The sequence below is a fragment of the Polyodon spathula genome, chromosome 6 (genome assembly GCF_017654505.1).
Source record: "Polyodon spathula isolate WHYD16114869_AA chromosome 6, ASM1765450v1, whole genome shotgun sequence".
In the NCBI taxonomy this organism is placed as follows: Eukaryota; Metazoa; Chordata; class Actinopteri; order Acipenseriformes; family Polyodontidae; genus Polyodon; species Polyodon spathula.
In genome coordinates, this window is record NC_054539.1 from 3,602,693 (window position 1) to 3,615,479 (window position 12,787).

Consider the following 12,787-nt stretch of genomic DNA (forward strand, 5'->3'; position numbering starts at 1 on the left):
TATGCAGGAGACCCAATGGAAGGGTCTGGGAAGTTGCTGCCATCAGGCCGAGATGTTTCTGGAACGTTCCTTTTGTGAGTGCTTTGTTGTGATGAAAAAGCTTCAAACAGGTGGCTATTCTGTGCACTCTGCCGCCTGACAGAGTGGCCAGCATGGCACTGGAATCCTGTCTGAGAAGGCATGAGCTGGCTCTTCGCGTGATTCATCATAAGGCCCAAACGTTGAAGGTGCCCGGTGACAAGTACTGTGTGGGCTTCTGATGCCTTTGAGTCTCAATGGGGCCAAGATAGCTTCCATGCACTTGGAGAAGGCACAGGGAACTAGGGAGAGGCCTAATGGCAGTACATGGAACTTGTATGCTGTTCCATGAAAGGTGAACCACAGGCACTTCCTGTGTGCTGGTTTTATGAGGATGTGGAAATGAGAGTCTTTGAGGTCCACCATGGTGAACTAGTCTTCTGGCCCGATTCAATGCAACAGCTGTTGCATCGTCAACATTATGAACTTCCTCCAGATACAGGTTGATTTGTTGAGGATTGGTCTAAGACTACCATCATGCTTGGGTACTAGGAATTACCTGGTGTAGAGCCCCTCCTCCAACTGGAGGGGGTCTATCATGAGAATAGACCATTTTTGCAGCCGAGCTGCTACCCCCTGAGACAGCACAGTGGCGTCCTGTGGGTCCGTGACTGATTTTGTAGACACACCCAGAAAGGGAGGGAGAACGTGCTTGAACTGCTGTGAATAGCTGGTCTGAATGGCAGTAAGCACCCAGACATCTGGGGCTGTGGCAGCAAATTCCTAGGGCTGCTGCTGAGCCTGTGGCTTGGCCTGTGGCTTCTGTCTCTGGTGAGGGCCTGTAGTTTTCAGAAAGGGACCATAGCAATTTCGACTGGTAAGCTACAAGGATGCTGTTGTAGTTCTCTAGCTGTGTGGCATATGTACTGGCTGAATAGGCTGTCTTGAGGATCACCTCAGAGACCCGGCACTGCTTTTTAGGGCAGGTAGCGTCTTTGGATAGGAGAGTTAAATTAGGCATCTGGACCAAGGTGGCAATAGAAGCCTCAACCGGCGGAAAATGGGCCATACCCAGCTTCTCCACATCATGCACCCTATAAAAGGGTGTCCATTAACTGGGAAACAGCAGGAGGTGTTGCCGGATTGTCCCAGGAAGACTAGATTTCAAAAAGAATATCTGGGAGAACTGGCATCGGGGGGGTGGAGTACGATAGAGGTAGTAAGCTCATCGTCAAAAATCGGCTGCCTTGTTTCCCCTGCTGTAGGCCTGGGCACTTGCAAAATTGCAGTGGCCTTCTTGATCTGCGTGGAAAGCTCTGTCAACAGCTTAACTGCAGGGGACTGTAAGACTCCATGTCATCAGATGGGAACGCCAACTCATCAGTGGCAGCGATGAGCAGTATGTCCTCCTGTGGCCAATCTGCGCTCGTAGCCCTAAGGGGAAAAACAGGGCAGGTGATGCAGGTGGTGACGAACATTCCTGCATTCCTTCATCTGCTCTGAGTCTGCCTATCATCCGGAATGGTGGCTCTTCTTCCTCTTTCACGGGGAGGAGACGGAGAAGCAGAGCTCGAGGAGGATGAAGAAGACTGCGAGGATGGCTTCCTGCTTGGGCTACTTTCCTGGGTGCGTCGTCTACTCTCTCTTGGCACAGAGCCATATGGTGAGGATGCAGCCATCTCTCTAAGAGATGGTGATGGGGATTGCTGAGCAGGAGTAAGGGACGCAGAGCGCTATACAGTTGCTGCATCACTCTGCTTACAGATATCAACCAGGAGGGTAAACGCCCGAGCTGGATCAGTTTGGTACCGGACCAGTGACCTTGGCACTGGTCGCTAGTGGGCTGGAACCAGGTTGGTACCTGGATGGTACCGGGTAAGTTCGGTACCGGTTCTGTAACTTTAGCACCAGGTCGGTACAAGGATAGCACCAGGACTGCGCCAGGTTGGTTTGGTACCTGTTCGGTGGCTTCAGCACTGGGTCAGTACCAGGACGGTACTGGAACCGGTGCGGTAACCTTGTTCCCAGTTCGTAGTCACAGCAAAAAACAGAAAAAAACACAAAAAAGAAAATACTTTCTCAACAAAAACAGTAATTACAGAAATAATATAAAACATCTCAAATTGTGCTAATTAGCAAAAACGAGAAATAAAATAAGCTCCAGCCGGAGCTATGCTGCCTGGTGGGAAAGCACAAAGGCAGCCAACTTATGTTACTGCATCCCTGGGAAGAAGCGAATCGAGCTGCTTGCTTCACATGGGGCACAAGGCTGCAGCAAGACGTAACAAGCAACAGGCTGTAGTGTACACCAATACACATAATTAGTAAAAAACTGTTACAGCAATTAATTTAATATCACATATAATTTCCTTAAAAACACAATAAATGCAATATATACAGATAGAAGCAACAAGTACTTATGTGAACAAGGCACTCCGATCAGGTCAGTCTTTAAAGGAAGAATGGTGCTGAGATCTGTGAGCACAGTCCTTTTGTGGCCTCAGGGGCAGGGCCACGTCTGCATTACATGCTTAGAGTAGCTTTTGCATATAATTATCAGGATTCTGGTCTTTCGGAGTTAAATACTCATTCGGTAATGGTTGCATTTAGTATTTTTGTAAATGAGGCACAATGGGTACATCTGTATAAAGACATTATAATAAAATAATCATAATAATATAGTTATCAGGAATGAAATGGTCACCAAATAACACATCCACACATGCACCCTTCAATAAATAAATGTGTACGACACATTTCAGTGCAATACAAAATTGTATAAATATAAAAACTATGCATTAAAAAAAGTAAACACTTGCTATGCTTGTTAGCCAATGAGATCTCTGGATTTTCCCATACAATTTGAGTCAGTGCAATCCACACCTTTGTTTTGGCTGGCATCAATCGATACATTGTAATTCCATTGGGTCAAGGGCATGAATTTGAACTCTACAAGCTTGTTGCCAGACGTAATTGAAAAGAAACTGAGACTATCAACATCTATAGACCAATGGGACATACTAATTGGGATGAGAACATCTAATGGCTCTTAAGTATCTTAAATGTGGCTTTTTAATACGATTATGTTGGATCAGGCTGAAAGCCTCTACTGGTGTTATTGTCCTTGATTTCTGACAATACCAGGGCACCACTGCTGTACCAGACGGGACAGCTGAGGATAGCATTGTGTTTGTGAAGTTAATCTCCTCCATGTTGGGTTGGTTGTTTCTAAGTACCATGTAATAAGTACTACATCATGGACAAAACATCCCATGAAGAAAATCTCATAAGGCTAAAATGAATATTCTCTGAAGAGCTGAACATGGAATCTGTTTTGTGCATGTACGTGTGTATATGTATTATACATTTTGTGTATGTATTATACATTGTATAAGTCATTGTGGGACCTGCTTCAGTTAACTTCATATGGTTTAGAATTCATTAAACCTTTTTGCAATGTTTTATACATCAGGTTATAAAACTGTTTAAACCATAGAGAAGGCACAATTTTTTTATTTTTTTTTTTCAAAAAAAAAAAAAAAAAAAACAACAAAAAAAATAAAATAAAACCATACACAAAGCTGAAGCTTTTGCAAAATGTGTCTTACCTATGTCAAAATATATTTACTGATAATAAGCTAAAAGTGGCTTCTAAGCAGCAAGCAGAATTTGACTCAACTTACAAATACAAACAAATTGATTTAATACAACAGACAAGGTTATTTAAGGCATTCAACATGGGATATATTAATTATTATTATTATTATTATTATTATTATTATTATTATTATTATTATTATTATTAATACCAATGTTTTTCCATGCCACCACATCTGTCAATATAAATCTTGAAGCTTGGTAGCTTTTCGGATATTCTAGGTCAGAATAACTTTGCTTCAGTGCTATGGCTCCAGACTATTATTGACTTATATGAATCATAGTTGTTTAACCTGAGGTGAATCCAGCTATATTGCACATGTCAAAAGCGGTTACTTCACTCTCATACCTAAGGCTGGAAATGCAGATTGATTCCTGTGCATACAACTTCTTCCATTTGATAAAAGCAATGTGCATGACCATAAAGGCTATAAAACATGATGTGAGATTGACTACATTTAATTCACAGAAAGGAGCACAGTTACTGTGAAATCCATCTTAGATTATATATACTGGCTGACTTTATTACTGTTAATGTTTTGCACTTAAACTAAAGGTTTATTAACAAACCAAGAAGTAATGTACATGTCAAACTATGGATTGCTTCTTTAAAATGACCGTGGATTCAAGTACAATGAAACTGGCTACAAATGTGTATAATGGCATTTTCATACTCTACTGTTTACATAGTGTACCTTCTTTGTACTGTACATGTAAATACATTGGACCATGATGAAAAAATGTTTTAGATAAAGGCTTTTTTAAAGTTTGTTTTGATTGATTAAATACAGTATACTATTCATAAGCCTTCTGAAGACATTGGACAAAGTGCATGCTATGCAAGGGCACACAAAGGTGCTGAACCAGTGGAACAGGCTCCCAGACAGAGCTTTTGAAGCAGAGACTAACGGATCCTTCAAGAATAGACTGGATGCTGTCATAAACAATACTGTATAACCCTCTTTAGCTAGCCACCTGGAGGAAGGGCGGTCCGATTAGCCACGGATTCTCAGAGGTTTCATTTCCCCTACTAATTTGTTTTTTTTGTTGTTTTTTTTTGTTTTTCCCGTGTTAACGGACCAAGCTTGCATTAAGCGAACGAGCACAGGTGGCCAAATGGCCTTTTCTCATTCTAAAATGTCTTATGTTCTTATGTTGGGTCTATTGTATTGGCCTGGATGGTGTATCTAAATATGCAGAATATAATAGGTTTATAAACAATAAGGAGGTTATATTAAGTTCATTATACTACAACAAAATTTCATTTTCATAAGACAATTATGATATAAGCATTTCCTATTGACTTGAAAAAATGTATTTGTGAATATCCAAGTTGAAGGAAAGATTTGAGGTTAGTGTTTTGAATTTGGATTGCACAGGACCTGTTGCAGCTTCGGTCAAAGCCTTTTAGCAATTTAAATGTTTGTGACTCAATAAGGGCGCTTTGACATTTAGTGGCTTTTATGCCTGAAAGTCATCAGTTTTGCTGACATTTTGACATTTTAAATGATACTAGGTATTTGATATCAAGAAAGAAAGAACATCATAGACACCAACAGCACAGTGTTTTCGTTATTGTGCAACATTTTTTTTACATCCCTAGGTGCTAACGAAATGCATAGTTGGTACTTATTTTTTATTTATTTTTTTAAACATACTCATATAATCTTAGTTTTTTTTGTTTGTTTTATTATTATTATTTTGTTTTGGTCATTTTAAAGTACTATGTAGTTTTCAAGTAGACACGTTCCTTACCTGTTGGGTATCGCTCAATGACAGGCAGGTCATCCACCTGTAGTGTGGCATTGCCACCACTCCGAGTAAATCGTACTATATGGTATTTTCCATCATTTACAAACTTAGCTGGTTCTTCAATAGTGATGTCATCAGTTCCAACATTAAATATAACTCCAATATTTCCCTTTTCCTGCAAAATAAGAAAATAAAATAAAATAAGTAGGCTATTGAATAATCATCAGTACTACTAGAATAATGTTAGTATAGGTATAATATTATTCTGACAACATTATGGGGTAACACTTTACATGACATGCCTCTAATTACTATGTATTTATATAGCAGTTACTTAGTAAATACCTGTGTACTTACACATAATTACAATGTTATTCTGCTTAGTTACAGGTACTTAATGTGTAACTCTTGTGCATGACATATATAAGTACACAATTGCATCAGAAAAGGGTTAGGGTTAAATACATTGTAGCTAGGTATAATGACATTGCAATTAAGTGTAAGTACACATGTATTTACCAACTAACTGCTATGTAAATACACAACAATTAGAGACAGTTAATGTAAAGTGTTACCCAATAGGATAATACTAATCTGGTGTCAAAATAATGACAAAGAGCACATGCAGTTCCTCGCTCTTACCCTGTGGATTTGCATGTTATACTGTATATCTGTTTTTCTGTTATTTTCTGTGTTAATCATCACGTATCACTGTTTCTGCGCTCATGGATATCTGGCATGTCAGTATATTTTACCCATGGGACTGTCTCTAATCAAGCTTGAGCAACGTGTGATTTCTGTAACAAGGCCAATATAAAAATACCCACTCGGTATGTGCACTGGTAATTTCATGTGGTGCAGGGTGGCCCTAAACCTTTATTTTAAATGATATAATATATTATATATATATATTATATATATATATATATATATATATATATATATATATATATAGTATATAGTATCTATGATATAAATAACTGGGGGTATCATGTTAAAATAACAATATCAAAAATAAAGATTGTCATCATTCATTCTACAATAATTCTGGAATTCAATTACTGGACTATAGTCTCAGATGGAATTACTCATCCTCTGATTCTGTGATTGTACAGTAATATAATTAAATCTTTAGGCAGTGTTTCAGATGACTCTATTTTCTGGAATGGGATTAAACCATTCAAATACAAATAATGGAGGAGAGTAAGAAACCAATGTGAAAGGGTCAACCAGAACAGTATGTAATTTTATAGCATATTAGGAGTATAAAAGAGTAAAGGTTGTATTACGTTCATATCCATATATGTATATCCAGTACGGTTACTTAAGATTAGTACTAATATAATACAATTTGCCAGGTATGAAGCAAACTATGGCTTATTCCAGTTGCAGTTTATTAGAGAACAGGGTTATGTTGAACAGCAGTGCTACTGTAGCTTGGAAGACTGTTTTCTAGGGAATACCCTATACGAATATTACATAAGAAGAACAGTTGCTTATAAGACCGATTGCAAGGGATTGTTGACCATAATGAATAAAAATGAATAGCTCAACTCCGATACTCTTACAGAAATAGATGGGTAGATGTGAGATGCCTAAAAATAAAGATGACTTCAGCTAACACTTCAGCTTCAACTAATTAACTGAGGTTTCAGATCGTAGGAGGTGATACAGATTTTTAACAAAGAAGAAGTGATAGCATGTTGTCAAGCCAGGAATGCAAATGCTTCTATATTTATATCTTGTTAGTAATTGCAAAATCACCTTGTGAAGACTTTCAAACCAGCACAATGCTGAATGCATCCCAGAAACAAAGCCTGTGGACATTCATTACTTGATACAAAGGGCTGAATTAAATATCAACCAGCTTATTAACAGTGGATTTGTTTTAAAGCTATATATATATACACATTTATTTTTTAGCTGTTGCAGTTCTTTATAACAGCAGGTCCGACATTACAATTTTTCCTTTCTGGTCCGATGTTGGACCTTGTCCGACATCATCAAAAAGATGCCAAGCACAGGTGTCTAGTTGTTTTTCTCCTAAAAAAGCAGAAAAACCCTTTCAATGGCCGAATGAGACCGATAGGAGCCGAATGAAGCCGAAAAAAAGGCGTATCTCATAGCCCCATGCACTACAGGGATAACACGGACATAAAGGAGGTAGCTGCTTTTGCATCCAGTGCTCAAAGAATATCACAGACATTTGCAGAGCTTTTTGAGATGTTATAGTAATAAAATAATGACTTGGATCACATTATTGAGGAGCTTGGTGATAAAACGAGTGATCAGGAGAGGATTAATCAGTATGCACGTCTATAAAGAGGTATGCGAAAAATAAAGGGCGAACAAGGGGTGGGCCTTGGCTGGAGATACAGCACTGAGTGTCCTTTTGCAATTCAATGCCTTTTAAACCTGTTTAAACAATAAAAAAAAATGTAAACAGCGCATGTAAAATAAACAGTGCGTGTGAAAATAAATTTGATCTGACAAGCACTGAATAAATGGACTGCAAAGGGTTAAACATATTTGCACACATGAAATTACTTCAGTAACTTTAGATAAGATGAACTGCCAATACCCAAATGATTCAATTACTTCAAAAAACCCATGACCTAGACAAATGTTTCAGAGCCCTAAACAGTGACATAGTGAATCTCATTATCCACTCAGCTGGTAAAAATGTGATTTATTACATATATGATAATCACCCTGTAAAAACTATTTTATTAAACTAACTACACTTACTGTAAAAACCTTTGCATAAGTCTATTTTCTAGCTATTCTTAGAGGGGACTAAAAAGGGGTGAGCGACTTATACATTGGTGGGACTTATACACTGGCTTTTACGGTAGTTTATAAATGATTTAATTCACTCAAATTAGACAAATGTACTGATGAGTTTAATGATTTCAGATTCAATTTGTACAGCATACATAACAAACAGCAAATGTGGAACTGTAGCGTAGTTGACAAAGAGCCATTTTAATACTTTGACTCAGTTCCTATATACAGAATGACACCTCTGCCATGGTCTTGTCTCTTGAATTTATACAAAATCAATTGCTTAATATCACATATGAGTTTTGTGTACATTTTTTTACCACTTTAAAATCACAAATATGCTTTAAAAAAATACTTATGTGCGTGGTGCAATGCATGATATTTTTATTTCTACTAATGAATCATCAAGTTCAAAATACAAACCCAGGGCTATGGTGATAATAAAATCAGTGATGTTAACAGGCTTTCTGTTTCTAACCTCTTTGAGAATTTCATATTATCCAAAGTATCACGCTGTATGGTTGATTGTGTGGGTGACAGACACAGAAAACACTGTTACACAAATTACAGTTATCTTCTTTCCACTGAGTTCTGTTATTGGTGCAATATTTCTGTAATCATCCAAAGATAACACAGCACAAACAAAACATCTAGGATCAGAAATAGAGTCGGCAGAGAAATTCTTAGACTCTGCATGGCAGTCGCACACATACACAGGGAAAAGATTATGCCCAGACAAGCATAAAAATCTTTTTTTTTCACCATCTGATTTACAGATAAACAAGGAAAACATTAAATATCAAGTGTAGTGAACCTTTGAGGGGTCCTTCTGTAGTAAAACACAGGAAATGTAAAATTGACTGCAGCAAATGTCTTTGCAATGTTTTATAGAAGTTGGACAGGCGGTTCTAGGGGAATACAGGAGACTTCTTTTGATTGATCTGAACCATGCTTCATCACGATAGATCTGTATCATGCTTCATCACGATAGATCTGTGCCATGCTTCATCACGATTGATCTGTATCATGCTTCATCACAATTGATCTGTATCATGCTTCATCACGATTGATCTGTATCATGCTTCATCATGATAGATCTGTGTCGTGCTTTATCACGATTGATCTGTATCATGCTTCATCACGATTGATCTGTCATGCTTCATCATGATTGATCTGTAGCGTGCTTCATCACTATTGATCTGTATCAGGCTTCATCACGATTGATCTGTATCATGCTTCATCACGATTGATCCGTATCATGCTTCATCATGATAGATCTGTGTCATGCTTTATCACGATTGATCTGTAGCATGCTTCATCACGATTGATCTGTATCATGCTTCATCATGATTGATCCATATCATGCTTCATCATGATAGATCTGTGTCATGCTTCATCATGATAGATCTGTGTCATGCTTTATTACAATTGATCTGTATCATGCTTCATTACGATTGATCTGTATCATGCTTCATCACGATTGATCTGTCATGCTTCATCATGATTGATCTGTAGCGTGCTTCATCACGATTGATCTGTATCATGCTTCATCATGCTTCATCACGATTGATCTGTATCATGCTTCATCATGATAGATCTGTGTCATGCTTCATCATGATAGATCTGTGTCATGCTTCATCATGATAGATCTGTGTCATGCTTTATCACAATTGATCTGTATCATGCTTCATCACGATTGATCTGTCATGCTTCATCATGATTGATCTGTAGCGTGCTTCATCACGATTGATCTGTATCATGCTTCATCACGATTGATCTGTATCATGCTTCATCACGATTGATCTGTAGCGTGCTTCATCACGATTGATCTGTATCATGCTTCATCACGATTGATCTGTATCATGCTTCATCACGATTGATCTGTATCATGCTTCATCACGATTGATCTGTATCATGCTTCATCATGATAGATCTGTGTCATGCTTCATCATGATAGATCTGTGTCATGCTTCATCACGATTGATCTGTATCATGCTTCATCACGATTGATCTGTAGCATGCTTCATCACGATTGATCTGTGTCATGCTTCATCACGATTGATCTGTATCATGCTTTATCACGATTGATATGTATCATGCTTCATCACGATTGATCAGTATGATGTTTTATCTTGACTGTATGTATAGATTTCAAGTAAGTGTAACACATCGAAGTAGGCACGCATGACATAACTACTAAAGCAGGTATGCAAATTTGCCACTATTGTGCTAGATTCTCATATAGTGCCAGAAACATTACATTGCATTTGTTAACAACCATAGATGATGACAGTTTCTCACTGGGTCTGGGCTACTCACATGACCCGCCCACTCTCCTCCACACACACAGGAAAGAAGGTTTGTGTTGTGTGGGAAGTTGTGAGGGGGGTGGGGGGCTTGATCAGGGTTTGATAATTTAGCTGCAGTAGGCTCTCTAGTGCTAAACATTCAAAACAGTTTAGCACCAATTTTCTAAATGATTTCCACCACTGTAAAGACACTTCAGTTGATGTGCAAACTTTTAAACCATTAGTTCATGATGATTAGCATGAGAGCAAAAACAGTACAAAATGTCTCACTTTTTTACCTTAAGGAGGGCAAACTCTTGACATATATACTGTAATTAAGAAAATGCATTAGGTGTGCTGATTGCAGTGCTGGGTAGGTGGATGCAGTGCAGGCGGTCAATACACTGGGGCACTGATGGCTATATAGAGGAAATCCTGTAATTCATTATTTCAGTGGCCTATTAATTCATGCAAAAGGAGAGAACATAGAGGTTAGAAAGTCAATCAAAAAAATACTGTCTGCGAATGCTCTGTAACGTCTCCTTAAGTCCTGACAATAAGAGTTTTTATCACCTCCGATTTCTATCATTGATTTGTAAATTAAGGGAGGCTTCGGATTTCAGGTTAACTTGCGAAAAATCAAGTAGCTAAAGCATTATTGGATAGTTTCACATTGAATGTATTGAGCCACTATGTCTATCGTTGTTTCGGTTCCATTTAAAGCTGAGAAAGTGTGTGCAGAAAAATTGATACAATGTATAAAAAACACATTTTCAGCTAGGAAGCTGTACTGCACAACAATAGCCTTGATTCAAACTTGGGTGCTATTAGAAACAATTCCAACAGCACTGTCCCCACCAATGCCTTTAGTTGCTAAAGCTACACATATTTGATTTTGGTGTGGCAAAAGTAAAATTAAACATTAATTTTTAATGTTAATGCAGTAGTTTTGAAAAGCTGTTGTTGTTGTTGTTGTTGTTATTGTCATGAAAACAAAAGAACAATGACAGGCATGTATTTTTATTTATTTTTTAGTGCAGGAGACTACTTAATGGTACTTTGCCACCACAACAGTAGCTTAAATGGGTACTTGTAACCAATTCAGTGAGCCAAATCATAGAAAAAAAATCAGGCGGACATATGACAATTGCGTATATATAGATATATCTATATATATATCTCCTTATATATATATATATATATATATATATATATATATATATATATATATATATATATATATATATATATATCATATATATATATAATATATTATGTATTCGCCTGTGACATGACATTTTTTCGCTCCAGCTGCACATTTCTTTGGATAGCATGATGAAAATATTTAAACTGGATTTAGCCTGGCATCATGCAGCACTGATTAGACTGCCCAGGCTTATACAGACACCAGGGGCTCCTCTATTACATATACCTTATTTTTAATTAACGATGATCTTGTTCTTTTGAAGGAATCATTCATGGAATTATAAGGGGTATTGGAATTATTACAAATTAAATCAAGATGTATTGATTTATTTTTCTTCCTGTAAAGCAACCTGTCTTGTTTATTCATTTTTTTATTTATTTTTTATCTAGCCTACAATTGTCAACATACAGTAGACAATATGTCAGCACAAAATTATTATTATTTTTTTTGTGCTTGTTTTCTTAGGAAAGTGTAATATCACACTTTCTCATCATTGCTTGTACTGTAGATATTCACTGTATACACTGCAGCTACACATCTGATTAACAGTACTTGCCACAAAGCAGTTGTCCTCCAATCTCGCCCAAAAAGGGCCATTCTATTTGTTTGATCAAACCGAGCCTTACAGTAAATGTGTATGTTTTTTAAATTTGCTTTGTTTTAGCGAACATATAACTCAGTGTTAATGACCTTGGGGGGCTTTACATTAAGAATGCTTATTGTGTTGTGCAGATTAGGTTGAAATACAAAATTCCCAGTATGGTGTGCACTCACATGCACTTTACTAACACAGATGCAAAAGCTGCCATATACAGTTATGCCAATTTTTTTGAAGAGATGCTTGCTCATTTCATGAACTTTAGCAGTCTCACTCTTAAAAGGCCAATATAAAATAACTAGGTAGCATCTTTACTACTGGGAATTTTGGTGGTAGTGCAGATAATACAGCCACATACTACCTGCAGAACTGTCTGTACTGAAATGTTAGTGTGGCTTTTCACAATCCCAGTGCTTTGTGTGTAAAAATAAAGAATGGTTTAAAAGTGTGTCGATGTTTACATTGATGCCCACAGGCTTACAA

The 12,787-nt window shown here is 37.5% G+C and overlaps 1 protein-coding gene across 28 annotated transcripts in view; it reads right to left on the minus strand.

The window, feature by feature from the left end:
* The window catches only part of LOC121316704 (neurexin-1-like), a 442,910-nt gene that overhangs the window by 77,161 nt on the left and 352,962 nt on the right, over positions 1–12,787 (minus strand). For all 28 annotated transcript variants that reach the window (XM_041251791.1, XM_041251800.1, XM_041251794.1 and 25 more), the window contains one exon: positions 5,431–5,602. In XM_041251791.1, the coding sequence (XP_041107725.1) occupies positions 5,431–5,602 (172 nt within the window). The remainder of the gene's footprint in view (positions 1–5,430; positions 5,603–12,787) is intronic.